Source organism: Hesperophylax consimilis, chromosome 10 (assembly GCF_061612785.1).
Source record: "Hesperophylax consimilis isolate HC1 chromosome 10, BYU_Hcon_1.0, whole genome shotgun sequence".
Classification (NCBI taxonomy): domain Eukaryota; kingdom Metazoa; phylum Arthropoda; class Insecta; order Trichoptera; family Limnephilidae; genus Hesperophylax; species Hesperophylax consimilis.
The window spans coordinates 28,834,150-28,850,861 of NC_142845.1; the positions used below are offsets into that span (position 1 = coordinate 28,834,150).

The following is a 16,712-nucleotide window of genomic DNA, read 5'->3' on the forward strand; positions in this document are numbered from 1 at the left end:
ATGATTTATTATTTTTTTTCGAAAATTTGATTTTTTGTTTTTTGGAAATCCGTGCGGCGCACGGTCAAACTGAAAGTTTCTGAAAATCTTCATACAAAAAATCAATTGAAATTTTTTGTAATATTAGCACTTTAATAAACCCAAAAGTCACGAGCCGCCACTGGTTTGAAAGGGAGATAAAGATAGTGAAAATACGAATGTTAGAGGGAGCGCGCTAATATTAAAAAACGATAATAATTAAGCGAAAATGGCGAAAATATTTAATAAAACACGTTTGAAATAGAGCGAAAATCTCTCAAAAAAGCTTTTTGTTGCATTTAAAGATACAATTGTTAAAGTTACAACTGTGATTTTTTTCATACCTAAAACATATTAAATAACAAATATCAAAATATAAATTTATTATATTTATTAAATAGCAAAACGTGTTTTTAATAATTTTCGGAGCTTACTCTGCGATTTTTTTTATTCATATAACGTTTTGGTATAACAAATCTATAGATATTATATTTAAAAAAAAAAAAATTTTTGGAACTTAACTTAAAGAGTTAACGAGAAATTACAACCAATAACATAAACGGGGCACGTTTGGAACACAGAAATTTTATTACTATTATTATTATTATTTATTACTCCACGCAGCATAATGTTGTTGGTTCGACCCTGGTTGTCCTCTGTGATTTGTTTTGATGGTTGTTTTTACCATTGTCCTCTAACGATCAATATCGTTACACGACCAATAACATAAATGGGGGAAATGGAACACGTAAACATTTTGATAATATTATATTTTTGAATTTCTCTGAGCCAGAAGAGTAAAATGTTGTACGTCCGGTCCTGAATGTATATGCACACAAACGCACGGGGGGTTTTACTGAGTTTTAGCTTGAACGCTTTTCCGGGACCAGGGAACATCAAATGGCATTTTAAATGCTGCTGTTTTGTGCCTAATTGGTCAGAAGTAAATTGGGAAACTGTTGCGTTATGGAATTATTTCCATTCTTCGTTATGAAAAGAGAAAGGGTGATTCTAAGTATCCTCATTATCCGTACAGCACAGAACTGATGTATATCACTGGTCTACCAACCACAATACATAATATGTGTCTGCGTGTTGCTGGACTTGTGACTTGATGAGATCTTGCGATGAATAGAAAATAGAAGAATGGGATAATAATGTATGTATATTCTATTATAGTAGAAGAAAAGCCATTGAAAATGCAATTAAGAATAAAATTCTACAAAGTTATTTTCACAAATAAAATTTTTATAATGGAGATGCGCCAACAAAGTAAAGAATTAACAAAATGTAAAAATTCTAAATTCTGAATACCTAGTCCAATAAGTTTGAATGTACATATTATTGCATCATTAATTAAAACCAGTATAAGTAAACACTCCGGATGAGTTATGACGTCATTTGAACCATTTCCATTGGATACGAAAGTGAGAATGATAACTATTTTGGATACATATGACGTCACGCATATCGAATTGGGCCATTTTGGGGTGTTTAAAAAAATTCAATCTTTATAAAGAAAGTAGGTACCTAACCATAATAACATGATGTTATTATGGTTGGGTACCTACTTAGGTTAGGTTACAAAAAAAACGAAATATTTTGGTAATCAAGTTAATTGTTAATATTAATAAAACTTTTTTGGATTTCCATCATTACAACTGAGATTCGGGAGGCTAATTGAATTTTTATAATGATCTTAACCTAACACAAACTTTGAAAAAATGTGTCGTGATTATAAGTTATTGTTTAATCCTAAGTAATGGTCTGGACTCACCAGAACTTACCAATTTAATAAATCTTCATATTCCGTCTAGATCAACCCGACAATCTGATTTATTTTATCTACCCTCGTGTTTGACAAACATTCGAAAAAAATCCCCAATTCCTCGTATATGTGCACAATATAATACAAACTTTTACAGCATTGACATTTTTGGCAATAACCTAAAGAAATATCGAATATGAAGTAATGCGTACGATCGATTATTAATATGAGAGTATGGAATGTATCGGGAGCATCTCCTATCCTCTTCCTCTCCCCTTCCTTTAGCACCAAATTAATTTTAAGATATTAAAACTTCATTTCCAATGAACTTTAGCATAAGAAACTTCTGTGGCTTGACTTCAGTTAACTTGTATATTTATATCTATCATTGTATATTATGTAAAAGCTGTTTGTTTCTAACAAAATATTAAATTAATAAATAAGTACCTACTCAAATCATAGTAAAGCGAGATGATACATTTGAGTCATCAAAAATCCATCTATTTCAATATTGCATCATATTTCTTTCATACCATAAACAGTCCATTGAATTGGTTCATCACGAATTTAATGTTGCACGTATATTTGGACTTCTCTCTGAAAAGGTCGGATAAGTACTTTAGTTCCTCTGCTGGTAAAGGCTACACAATGGTTTTGGTAATAGTACCTACTCGGTGTGACCTTAGTATTGTGTAGCACATCCCGATACTTGGTATTTAGTCCAAACCGAATCGTATCAATCGGTTTTTGGAGATCGCGTGAACCATTAATATGAATTGTAAAGGTAATCTCGACGTTTTTTAGATCTGGCAATAGTACCCATAAACAGTAGTTATTTATGTACGTATCAATTCAACCAACCATCACGTCGTTTCTCCGTTGGGATAGAGTTAAAAGAAAATTCCTGTGTGTACATATAAATATAATTTTAACACTGATTTATTATTCAATAATATACCACACAGCCAAATTAGCTTTAGGTAAAAAGTAAATTTAAAGTTTATTCTTAAAATTGTCATTGTTTTTTTCAGCTTGTATTTTTAGGGAGTTTGTTAAAACATTTAATGGCTCAGTATGTGCAATGGTGTGTTTTCAAACGACGGTTTTTTTAGAATTATTTTAAAGAGTCTTCTTTGGACTATGTACTTCCAGTGGAGCTAAGTTAGTTTTATGTGCTCCTCCCCAGCCTATTATTCCATATATATTATATCTTATTGTGATATTATAAGTACCGTTTGGGGTGAAAATCGATTAATTATTCGTGATGTCCCTATGTCATCTTTGTGATGCTGTGTGGTGGGTATTTTGAAGATAGGAAGGTTAGGAAGTTCTGGGGAGGAAAAAGGTATGTGTGGTGGGTAGAAATCTGGCGATAAGCATGTCCAGGAGTGATGAACGTATGAATCCATCCTTCCCAGTGCGGTGCAAGGCGATGTTCTGTTGGAGAGGTCAAAGGGCCTCCCACAACCAGTCTCGTCTCATCCGGCCTGTCAAACAGTTAGTGGGCAGACGGATCTGTCGTCAAGACCCGGACCAACCTCTCCTCATGAACCTGGACACCCCTGCTAAGTAACCAAACGTAGCGAACCACTTGGGGTGACCCATGGCAGATTTTTTGGTTATCCAATAAATGGTGATTAGAGAAGTTTGTGAAATATTAGAAAAGTAAATAGAAAAAGTTTGGTAAAAATCTTCTATTTCTGTCGTAAGCCAATTTGATAATAAATGTGAAAGAACAAACCAATCGAAACATTATCCTAATCAGCACCCCATTGTGGACTGTTCTGGTTTCACTTCTTTCGACAACTTTTTACTAGCGACTACCGTGTTCTGATCGTTTTCCATTAATTTAATGGAATACCAGCGGGTGATATCCTGCAATTTGCTTCCACAATAATAAAAAAAATATTACATTATACCACCGCCGCTAATTATTAAACATACTGATTTCGATTGTCGGTGCATGGGTGCGCGATTTGTAGTTGCATTCCCGCGTAGTGCGTAAAATTATTATTCAAGTTCAATGATCTTTTAGGTTTCAAAATTAGGTAACTGATAATAAAGAAGAAAACTAGAAGAGCCTTAAATACAAATTTGAATGATTATATATCGCCATCCCATTTGAATTTTGTAATCATGGTGAAATACAGTTTTGTATTGCAGGCCGTTTCCCGATAAACTTTTAGTAAATTCATAATAGCATTTATGCACCCGCATTTGCCTTGATGATATAATATATTTATATATTGTGATATACGATATTATGGACACGTATTCCGACACCGTGATAATATATTCGTATTTTACTAAAATGTTTACAGGAAACCTATTAATTCACCCAATGAGGGCCCGCAATCCCATTTTTAACCGGATTACCAATAATTTGAAGAGATTTAATTAATTAGCAATATTCGTTTTTCTCCGTGTACACATTAAAATTGTTAAACGTCTGACATTTAATTTATAAGTTTAAATCATATCAGGCAGGCGATAAAGCAGGTAATATAATTATTTCAGTAATTAATAAATCTTTATTTTAAATGAATATTCTTTTGACTAACGATGGGTTGTTTCGGAGAATTTGAACAATTCATAAAATTTCAACGTTAATTTTCGGCTTCTGTGAAAGTCCTATTCAAGTTCTGTTATTGTATCAGTTTCTTGACAGAACTGAAATAAAAACAGAACTTCAAAGAAAACAAAATCTCTCACAGAACTTGAAAATTAACTTTGTTCAAATTCTCCGAAACAACCCGTCCTAAATGTTTGAAAGATGCTTCATAAATACATAGTAATTTTGCAGGTTAAGAATAATATTCAAAAAGTAAAATTCTTCTTTTGAAAAGCATTTGTAAAGTCTTCCGAAAGATTTGTGCGTAAATATATTTTTTAATTAATTTCTTCTGAATACTACGGTTTCTTTCAGAAAATTTGAACAATTCATCAAATTTCAAAGTTATTCTCTAGTTCTGTAAAGTATTTTTTTTTTAAGTTCTGTTATTACTCGTATGTCGTTTTGGGCCAGTTATTTTACAAAACTGAAATAATAACCGAACTTGTAAATTTGATAAATTGTTCAAATTCTGTGAATGTCCTAATTTAGCTTCACAAATCCTACAATTATAAAATGAATTTTCACGGGTCTGTGCCTTTAAATAAAAACACAACTTTTGGTGCGCGTGATCTATGTAGATGATTTTGTGTGCGCTGAGTATGAAGAATTGCAAAAATAATATAATATGAATAAATTAGTTGAGTGAATTTGGAATTACATATTATTGAGGTCGTTGGTGCCGGAAACTCGGACTTTGTTGAGTGACTCAGTTTATTGTATTGAAATTGTCACAATAAAAATATGTTTTAAATGAGGGATATTATGATATTATATTATGTTGTTTCGGAAGCAGGGAATTCCATATGATTTGAATAGCTTATAAAGGCAATGTTAGTTTAAATAATTAAAAATCATTGCTATTTTTTAATGATAAACTAATGTTTATAAGACAAGGTTTTTATGCACAGCACAAAGTTTATATTAAGTTGAAGTTATAAGTGAAATCACTATTTAGATTAATCTTTACTACAAATCGGTATAGGTTATCAATACCAAAAATATACTATGGATACATTGAAGCTTGTTCAATCGCTTGGCTTGATCAGAATTAAAATAAAATTGTTGAACGTCATGAAAAATATAAGCGTAAACTACTAAATAGATTTCTTTTTCAAGAGTTTACTATGAACTCGTATAAGAAACAAATTTAAAAAAAACTTTTATATGGTTATGTTTATTTGCTACCACTTGACTTGATTAAATTTTTTCCGTTTTTATTAAATTATTCACAAAATATTAAAATCCACTTTGGTGCTTACGTAATAATTTTTTGAGTAAAAAATTGTATTCAATTCTAGTATTTAGTTAGAAGTAATTTAAGATTGAAGTACTTGTGCATATTGAATTATTTTGCGGGTTGGGAATAAGCAGAAGTAGCTCAGTGGTCCAGAGCACCTGACCGGACATCAGAAGGTGCGGGTTCAATTCCCGTCGGCGGTATTTATTTTTACTCGGGAGATATTTTCAATTTGTATGGATATTTCAGGCGACTAAAATTAATGCTTATAATAATTTAAAAATCATTACACCCAAATTTGAACTAATTATGCAGTTACCATGTACGTGTTAAATATTAGAAGTTGTATAATTATCATTGCACTATTTTTAAGCATCAGTTTTATAAGCTGTGGTACAAATTATTATTGCGCTTATGTAGTCGTTCAAATATATGATATGCACTACGTATTTTATACAAGAAAAGAAATTGGGTGTATATTTCCATCTTATTATATATTTACTTACATTATGGCGGACTTTGAATATGTTTTGATTTGCAAAAAAATAATCCAATGAAGATTAAAATATTATCCAATATTTCGAATAGATAAAATAACCTTTTAAATGGTAAATCTAGATTTTAGGGTTTTAATTAATTAGTTGTATTCGCTGTGAATTTTATTTATGTTACTAGTGCAGACCAGAGGTATGAATTTTCGACAAATCAGTTCCAATTTTGAAAACACAAAATAAAATAATTTTCGGTTAAAATATTATATTGTAGGTACCTATTTATCGTTTGCCCGTTATTCACATTTTTAAGTGTAATTTTGAAAATTACACTTAAATTCAAATCGAATTTGAGTTCATTGAACCAGATATCACGCAAGAATAACGCACACCACAGACAACCAAAATTAGTATGGTTTATGATGTTGACGTTAAATTATAATACCTACCTAATTAAACACAGGATTTAAACAACCAATTTCCCTATTTTGATTCATACAGTGAAACGTGCATTTAACAAAATATTAATAATGATTGTACTTACATGCATAAGAAAATATAGCGAGTATCCAAAGAAGTGCAGTGCCACAAAGGCGCTCCTTGCGAACCAACATCCTCTGAATATTCTCGTATCTTGTTTATCATATCAAATTAATATCTCGAAAATCTTGCAGCATTTGTCGAATCCACATTACTGTACTCCACTTTAAACTTTTTCAATCACACATTGTTACTTCATGTATGTTTATAATTTTCGTAATTGACTACAAAACTGTCATATTCACTTGATTTTCGAAGGTTTGTAGTCTTCTAAAAATACTTGTTGCTTGAAAGCTGGAACAAAATAGTTTTACGCTAGGTCAGGTGTGAAACCCGTATGCGACTGCCTGTGGGGATGGCTCGTGTCGCGTAGAATTATAATATCGTTACGTTACGGGACGTTTACTCCTTTCAATTCAAGGCACAAAGGAAAACAGACATTACAAAGTACTTTGCGTTTATTATTATTTAATCTCAGGAGACGGACAACGGACAATATGGAAATTTCCTGACTGATGAGCTATTCAACAAACTGGAAACCGGAAGCAAAATCACAGAGCAATGGGATTTCAAGAGGGTTATCTTTTAACAAAGTTATTTCAAATATTACGGTTATTTTGTGGGTACTATTTTTAAACACTTTTGATAATCTTTTAATCACTATCAAATTTGCTATGGCTGTAGACAATGTTCCACTTTGAAAAACTGTTCACCCCTTTTACATTAGAAGTCAATGCACTTTTTTCACTGTCATTCTTATCAAACAACACATACAGCAATCAAAAAACCAACCAACCAATCAATCAACCAAACATCTAGAGATTTTGGAAAAAGCTTCCCGTAGCATCTGGTCTTTTCAGCATTGGTCTTTTCTAATATTGAATTTCTCTTCGAGAGTGCAGACGAGTTTGTTGCTGAATTGAATTTATCTTTGAGGGTGTTGCGAACTCTTCGATTGAATTTGAATTTGCCTCTGAGTGTTGCGAATTATTTTCTGAATTTGAATTTGTCTTTGAAGGTGTAGCGATTTTTTCTTCTTCTAAATTCGAATTTCTTTTTGAGAGTGTTCCAATTTGTTCTTTTGAATTTCTCTTTGAGGTGTTGTTTACTCTTCTTTTGCACGTCTTGTACTGTCCCCGAGGTTTGCGGCTGTGTCTTAGTTGGGAGCCAGTGCTGAAGTAGGTGCGGATGCGTCCAGTGCAGCGGGGCTTGTGATGGAACTGGAGTGGATGTCTCCCCCACCGGAACTGCGGTTGACGGCGCGCGACGGAACCCCACCTCTGCGCCATCAAGCAGAGACGCGTGTTGCTCAAAATGTTAGACATTACTTTGCGCTTTTATCGGCGTAACCATTAGTACATAGTTAAATAGACAATATAGGATGTAACAAGTTATGTATTTGTTGTTATACACCGTGTTTTACAATTATACTTCATAACTTCAGGGGGTGATTTCGTCATGAAGTTTTGAGAGAAAAAAGTTATAAACAAGTTAATTTGATTTTCAAACAAAAAGAATCTACTTTTAAATACATTTTATTTTGTTCGTACTTGTTGATATTAACTTTTGTCTACCGGGCGAGATAAATAAAAGTTTCCTCCTTTCTATTTCTATCTTTTCATTAGGGAAAATAAAATAAAACTTATTTTTTGTTGAATTCACCTCCTAAATTCACGGTAGGTATAATAGGATACCACATCACGATGAAAGTAGGTACTTATTCTAAGGATGTATCACCTTGCCGCCGTTAAGCCAAATTCAAATTTAGTCAAAACTTCACTATATGCTAAAACTTCACTTTTTGTCAAACTTCAAATTTTTATTAAACATCACATATTGCCAAAATTTCACATTTATCCAAAATTTTAAATTTTGCCAAAATTTAAATTTTGCCAAAATTTTACATTTTGCCAAAATTTTACATTTTGCCAAAATTTTACATTTTGCCAAAATTTTACATTTTGCCAAAATTTTACATTTTGCCAAAATTTTAAATTTTGCCAAAATTTTACATTTCGCCAAAATTTCACATTTTGGGATAATTTCCCATTTTGCCAAAATCACACTTTTTGCCAAAACTTAATATTTTGCCAAAACTTTACATTTAAACTCAAACAACAATATTTCATAATTAAAAAAAAATGATGTAGGAACAACAAAGATTGAATAATATTAAGCAATTTGAAAGTTTTGGAATCTCTGATGCCACGGTTTTACACATCACCAATGCGTGTGGAAGGAATTAAGCAGAGTTTTATCGAAAATGGTTGGCCCTTTGTACTACCTACATCCACCTTTCGTTCCACTCACCTCCCCCAACATCACTAGACCCATACGGTCCCTCTGTCTCTCCTATCTTGATCTGGCTGGTACTGTTAACCATAATAAAGTGTGGTATACTACTGTATATATGCTAAACACTTGCAGCGGGTTTGTAAACGAATCACTAGATATGTACCATTATTTTAAACTAACTGTTTTAAATGAATCTGGCACACAATTTTGTTCGAAGCAATTAACAATATGAATGTATGCATTTACACGTGAATATAAATATGTATTACAGATTTAATGAAAGACATCTTTGGTATAAAGTAGCAAAAATCCTCAAATGGTGAGCTTCGGCTTCATGAAATTTGTACAGAAGTTTCTGTATGAAATTTCTACCAAAATACAGCCATTTTCAACTTGCAATGTCTTTTCCGTCATGAACTAGAGAGCTACTGTTTAGGTGTTTTTAATGTTTATGTAGAAGTCCAAAGGTAATAATTACTAATGCATATAATAATTGAGTCTCACGAACAATGGATCAAACCGTATAATACGTATCAACCAACCAGTGGCGCGACACGAATCGCCCCGTCAGTCGTCAGGTAATTTTATTATAGGTATTATTTTAAAACGTATCCTTAATGTATGTTCTTTGTATGTGTTTATCCTATTTAACCCGTTTATTCTACTTATCCTACTGATCGTATTTATATTATTCATCTTTTTATCCTAATTAACCTATTATTACTTATATGCCTACCATTTAAGAGTTCACAATATAGGGGGGCCGGCATGGGTACCGCCGCCCCGGGGACCATTTATTGAATAACCAACACCCCTCACCCAAAGAAGTTTACTACGTTTGGTGACTTAGCAGAAATGCACAGGTTGATGGGGAGAGATTAAATTGTCTAGGTCTTAGCGGTGGATGCGTTTGCCCATCTATTGCTTGGCGGGCCGGATCGGGAGAGACTGGTTGAGGGAGACCTTTCGATTTCTCCAGCCGGACTTCCTCGCCTTGCATTGCAGTGGGAGGGATGAATTCAGACGTCCGTCACTCCTGGACACATTGACCCCCAGATCCCATACCATATACCTTTTTCCTTCCCAGAACTTCCTCTCCTCTCTTTCCCTAAAAAAACCCTCCACACAGTATCCCAAATATGATATAGGCCCTTAGGGATTTTTTTTCCTCAGGGCGTCCTGTGTGGAGCTAATGTTAAAAAATCAGTTACGGTGACAACTGCGTAGGTACCTACCTAGATTTTGTTTGTGAAAGATCATTTACAAAAGCCTATACCATTTCAGTTATACTAGATGAGAATATATATTATGATAGCAAAGTCTAGTTAATATGTTAGGTTAGGTAAAGCCTAGTCTGATGCTTAGGTTACCACAAACAAAACTAATGTAATGTTGCATAACCTTGTAACCCTGATGGGGGGAGTTTTCCTCAACCCAAATTCTTATAGACAAAGCTGTTGTGGCTGAAAGCTCAGATCTCATTGGCTCAGAGCAAAAATTGTATCTTGATCTCTCGCTCTCTACCGTAGCGACTCGTGTAACAGAAAGAGAAGCTAAGCATGTGTTATGCTCCGATAAAAAAATAACGGTAATTTCCAAGACGCCATTTCGCAGATTGAAGTCAGTTGAAGGTAAGCGTAAATATTTTGAATTTTCTTTCACCCATCTAAAAATAATGTTGCGTGCTAGAATTCTTCAAGGTGATAAATTAATGCCGTGTTGTGTTAAAGGTTGCTCAAACGGATTCGATAATCCAGTGCTAGGAAGAAGCAGCAAGAAATACGTTTGTTTGTGTGTGGCATTTCGCGATTGAAATAAAAAAACGGTACTTTTGGGATTAAAAAATAATGCGCTGCCAACGCTTAATCTTCCAATCATCATAAAATATCCGGTCTATCTCCACCAATTGAAAGAAGGACCCGATCCCGTTGTTAAATACAAGTACTAACCTCTCGTTCTTTGATACAATGTTCATGATTCCTGAATGTACTTCATTGGCTAATAATTTGATTAATTTTCCTTTTCAGACCTATCCGTATTCCGACTCGATCTTATACCACGTATTAGGAGACTAAAATTGCTAAACAAAGCCACGATTACATCAAACAAGTTCATTTAAGGCGATTTAACCAGCGGACGAGAATTCAAATTTCGTTAAAAGACGATCTCGCGATCGGACGTTTTTTTAGACCGAGACAGAAATACCGAATTCATTCCGCTGCGAGCCGTACACTCGCGCGGCAGTGAAAACTACAGCATGGTTCCGATGAAATAACAATTATTGTTGTTTAATTCTTGGTTGTAGCTTTCTTCCTTATAAGTAGTTACATACATGTTTGTAAATTATACGTCGGAGTGCGTAAACATAAATAAATACAAATGCAGTTTGTTGACATGGTAGATATAAAATATGTAGGTATATAAATATACATTTAAAAAAAATTTCAAATATTTGTTTAATTTGTTTTTTTTTTAAATATTTTACACGAGTTTTCTAAAGGTGAGTAAAAATCTTTTGTTTTACTTATTTATTCGTTTGTCCGAAAGGTATTACCGGTAAGTTTTATTTCTAATACTTATCTTCAAAGTATTACTTGATTTGATATGTACGACATTGAAAAGAGGGTTTATTCCTTACAACTGAAGTAGTTTATATATTAAAACTAGGTTTTATTTCCAACTATTTTCTACGGTACCTACCTAGTGAATTGGACAATAAAATAGAAATTATGAACAAAAAAATGATTTGAATCGCACATCACGAATCGAAATTCATTTGGTTCGTGTCACTTTTTGACCACCAATCACAAACAGTTTCACGTACTTTGGCATAAGTTTTAACATTTATACATGAAAAAACGATAACAGACATAAACTCCTGTCCATAGTTGATTCTTTTCCCTGGAAATTAAACAACACAAAATTATCGCCAAATGTTATAAAAAATATGTGCTTATTCTGACTGATTCTTTCGAACGACCCTGTAGCATATAAGTACGAACAATGTACACGGATAATTAAATATCACTAACCTTTGTTTTTTCTGAAAATATATCTCCCACGTACGTTTTTGATGTCGTAATTTGTGCTATCTAATAAAACTTTTTTTCGAGGGTATTTTCCTCCTCATTTTTAAGCGAGGAATTTCTTTAAAATGTTATCAAGTAGACTGGCGTGGAATAGACGTCTGCTCGCCGCCCTGTCGCAGCGGGGAATGATAAAATTTCGGCTTGCGCCTGGGCAAGACACAAACAACAAACGCGAATCGAAATTAATTACTATTATATACTTTAAGAATATATTTTTTGGTCATAAATTATTTCTAATGTTTCAATTATGTCTTGGTAAATTATTTTTCTAAAAAAATCTGAACTATACCAATTTGTAAGACCATAAATAAATAGTCCAATTGAGGGATTTTCTTCACAAAACGCGTGCTCGGATTTATTTATTAGTAATTTTATTTGAAATAAAAACAAAATTCTTATACATACATATGATAGATAATTTATTGATTGTTTATACATTATTATTCAATGATTTTAAATATTTGTTGTATAATACAACTTCACCTTTGAAAATGCAACAAATCTGCGCATCGTCCAACGGTAACACTTTATTAAGATATGAAAAGAATATTATTTTTCAAAATTTTACATCTTACTTTACAAGATAAAATAACGATCTTTCGAAATCAATTTGTGTTTTTTTCTAGAAAAGTGTCCATACGTCTAAAACTGGCCTCAAAAATTCCAAATTTCAGGTCAAGTCTACCTATTTCGCCTTAAACCTCTCTAGAATTACATCATGTAAGTACCAGTATTTTCAATGATGTTTGTTGACGACAAAGCTGTGAAAATCATATGAAACCCTTGCAAGAGAACTTGAATAACTTCTAGTGCTATTTTGTGTATATATTCTTGTATTTTTGTCCAAGGTCAAATTAAATACTATTAAGTTGTTGCAGTAAGACAGAAATCCTGGGTTCGATTCCTAGTTGAGACTGTTACTTTTTATTTTTTTGTGTCTTGTTCTGTTTCATGTTTTGTTTAGATATATTAGTATTATCTTCTACTTCAATGATAAATCAATGCTCAATACATCGGTTGTACTGACCCTGTTTTGTATTACTGTCCATTGTCTTTTTGAAAATAAAAAATATTTTGATGTGTGCATAGCTGTGGGTTTTTTTTATTTTCCTTTTCCTGCATTCCAGTATTTTTTATTATATAATTTTTTTGGGCTAGTGAATGAACGATGTTAGCTGGGTGCAGGTATATTGTCTATGTTTGCTCTTTTTTTAAATGACCTTGAGATTTCTTTATGGTCCACCATATATTTACCTGTCTGGACCAAACGACCGTTTTATCTGTGGTTAAGGGGGTAACAAAATGGCGCCATACAAAAAGCCCGAAGATATCGATCTAGAGAGTGGTTTATTTATGACTATGACTTAAATGGTAAACCCTTTCAGGCGTTGTAAATTTATAAGCTACCCGGTGTCCACTGCCATTAGTGCCCACACGCAGGGTCTCCAATCTCTTGATAATCATATATTATAGTTCACTGGTTAGAAATCATTTCTCTTGATACGCCGTTGTTACTAACCAAACGAAATAACTATACCTAACCTTAAAATATTATATACATTTTATCGAACTCTCACCAAGAAAAGTCCATCCATAGTCCCTCAGAAACCATAGACAATGTCTGTAGAGACATGAGTCATCATCATCACTTTTGGCTCTACAACCCCTGGTGGGTCTTGGCCTCCTCAAGAGTCTTCCTCCACTCATCTCGGTCCCGCGCCAGCTCTCTCCAGTTTCGAAGCTCCAAGGCAGATAAATCTTTGAGGACGTTGTCGCTCCATCTTAACCTTGGCCTTCCCAGGCTCCTTTTGCCTATCGGTCTTGAGCTCAGCAGGGACTTTGGTTCTTGATGCTCGGTCATTCTCTCCACATGACCTAGCCACCGAAGTCTTCCCAGTTTTATGAATTTTGTGACGTTTAGCTCCTTAAACAGAGTATAGAGCTCATTGTTATAACGTCTGCGCCAAAATCCATTTTCTAGAACCGGTCCGAAGATGCGCCTCAAAATTTTCCTTTCAAAAACATCCAGTGCTCGCTCATTCTTCTTAGTTAGAACCCACGTCTAGGCTGCGTACGTAAGCACTGGTCTAATTAGTGTTTTGTACACTAATACCTTGGTGGTTCTGGAAAGCAGTCTTGATTTTATTTGTTTTTGTAGGCGGAAATAGCAGCGATTTGCATTCACGATGCGCTTCTGGATCTCCTCTGTAGTGTTGTTATTGTTTGTTATCAGGGAGCCCAAGTATGTGAATCTTGGTACCGTTTCAAAATTTTGGCTTCCACATACGAGAGAGGGGGTTTGTTGGGTACATCCTACGGCCATGTATTTGGTCTTCTGCTGGTTTACTATAAGACCCATATTTTTGGCAGAACTTTCAAGATTTATGAAGGCGTCTTGTAAATCATCGGGATTTTTCGCAATTATGTCGATATCATCAGCGTAAGCCAATAGTTGCACAGAGTTGTCAAATATCGTTCCTCTTTTCTCAATGCCTGAGTCACGAATAAATTTTTCTAAGGCTATGTTAAATAAGAGGCAGGCCAATCCATCTCCTTGTCTCACCCCGTAGAGCGCTTCAAATGGTTCGGACAGATCACTGCCAACCCTGACTCTACACGTTACTGGGGACATTGTCAGTTTCACCAGATTGATCAGCTTACGCGGTATTCCAAACTCACTCATTGCATTATACAATGCGTTCCTATTAATACTGTCATACGCGGCCTAGAAGTCTACAAAGAGGTGATGAGTCTCGACATTGTATTCTAATGTTTTTTCTAAGATCTGTCTCAAAGAGAAAATTTGATCAATGCATGATTTGCCTGGCCTGAAGCCACATTGGTAGTTGCCAATAATTTCCTCGGACATTGGGAGCAATCTTTTGTACAAGATGTTAGACATAATTTTATAGCCGGTATTTAACAACGTTATTCCCCTATAATTACAGCACTCGAGTTGGTCGCCCTTCTTGTGTAGTCGACAGACAATTCCTAGTCTCCACTCTTCGGGCATCTCTTCTTCTGTCCATACTTTTTGAATTAGGTTATGCAGGTATTGAGTAAGCTCTCCACCTGCTGCTTTAAATAATTCAGCCACCAGCTCATCTGACCCGGGGGATTTGTTGTTTTTCAGCTGTGTTATTGCCTGCTTCACTTCCTCCAGCGAAGGGGGTTCAGTATTGTCATTGTACGAGTCATCTCCCATGCTCTCCACCGTGTTGTGCTCCACCTCTGCCGAGTTGTTATTGAGAACCGTATCAAAGTGTCTCACCCATCTTCTCAGGATGTCAGGCTTTTCACTCAGTATCACTCCGTTCTCGTCCTTGCATATATTTATTTTTGGCTTAAACTCAGCTCTCATGTTATTTACTTTTTTGTAGAAAAGCCTACTCTCATTCTTAAGCCTGAGTGCTTCAGCCTCTCTAATTTCTTTTTGTAAATATTCACGTTTCTTTTTCCTGTGCAACTTCTTTTCTCTCTTCCTTGTTTCCCTACAGGTGTCCATAAGTCGTCCTGAGCAGTCTTGTTGTAACGTTTTTTGGTAGAGTTCATTTTTCTTTTTCGTTACTTCTGCGCAGTCTGAGTCAAACCAATGGTTTCTTCTGACAGATGTTTCTTTACCCAGGGTTTCGAGAGCAGCTGTTGTTAAAAGGTTTTTGCAGGCCGTCCATTGTGAGTTGATATCATTTATGTCACACTGCGCTATCCTGTTGAGTGTAGTTCGAAACTCCATTTTTGTCGCGGGGTCTTGTAGTTTGATGGTATTAAATTTTGTGATTTTAGACCTTGTTGTTTTACCAGCATTTGATATTTTAAACCGAAGTCGACTTGCAACGAGAAAATGGTCAGAGTCAACATTAGCTCCCTTATAAGTGCGGACATCTAGTAGATTGGATTTATGTCTAGCACTAATAAGTACATGGTCTATTTGGTTTTTTGTTCTGCCATTTGGGTGTTTCCACGTGGCTTTGTGTATATTTTTGTGTGGAAATAACGTACCACCTATGACCATATCGTGAGATGCTGCAAAGTTTATCAGGTGTTCTCCATTCTCGTTTGAGTGTAGGTGGAGACTGTGTTTTCCTATTGTTGGTGTGAAGTGGGGTTCCCTACCAACTTGCGCGTTCATGTCCCCTATTATGATTTTAATGTCACGCGGTGGGCATTCATCAAAAGCTTTCTCCAGCTTGTCATAGAAATCTTCCATTATATCGGTGGGTTTGTCCTCTGTGGGTGCATGGACATTCAGTATGCTCAGATTGAAAAATCTTCCCTTTACTCTGAGATACGCCATTTGAGGGCTGAGTGCCTTAAAGTCCATGACGAGGTGCTTAGCTCGTTTGCTTACCAAGAAACCTGTCCCCTTTATGTGGTACTTTTCGTGACAGCTGTAATACATGCAGTAGTCTCCTTTTTCAAAGATCCCATTTCCCTGCCATCTAATTTCCTGTAGAGCCGTGATGTCTGCTTTATATGCATTTAGTTGATCTATTAGTGTCTGAAGGGCGCCAGGTTGATATAGCGTTAGAACATTCCAAGTGCAAATTTTTAGATCGTGTGCCTTTTTTCGTTTGCCGGGTCTGTTATCCTCATTCCGTTCCGATGTTTTCCGAGGCTTGTCTTGAGGTGTCGTAACAATATGTTTTTTTTTATGGGGTGG

At 34.7% G+C, this 16,712-nt stretch overlaps 2 protein-coding genes across 2 annotated transcripts in view; both read right to left on the bottom strand.

Annotated features, from left to right (window-relative positions):
• LOC149420579 (irregular chiasm C-roughest protein) overlaps positions 1-6,807 on the bottom strand; it is a 28,742-nt gene extending 21,935 nt beyond the window's left edge. The window contains exon 1 of the mRNA XM_089636215.1: positions 6,673-6,807. Coding sequence (XP_089492341.1) covers positions 6,673-6,742 — 70 coding nt within the window. The 5' untranslated portion in view covers positions 6,743-6,807. The remainder of the gene's footprint in view (positions 1-6,672) is intronic.
• A 102-nt stretch (positions 6,808-6,909) lies between these two features.
• On the bottom strand, positions 6,910-16,451 carry LOC149420580 (uncharacterized). Its single transcript, XM_089636387.1, has 3 exons — positions 16,052-16,451; positions 14,999-15,691; positions 6,910-6,962 (listed from the first exon to the last, which is right to left on the bottom strand). The coding sequence occupies exons 1-3, from the start codon at positions 16,449-16,451 to the stop codon at positions 6,910-6,912; spliced, it is 1,146 nt and encodes a 381-aa protein (XP_089492513.1).
• Positions 16,452-16,712: the final 261 nt, after the last annotated feature.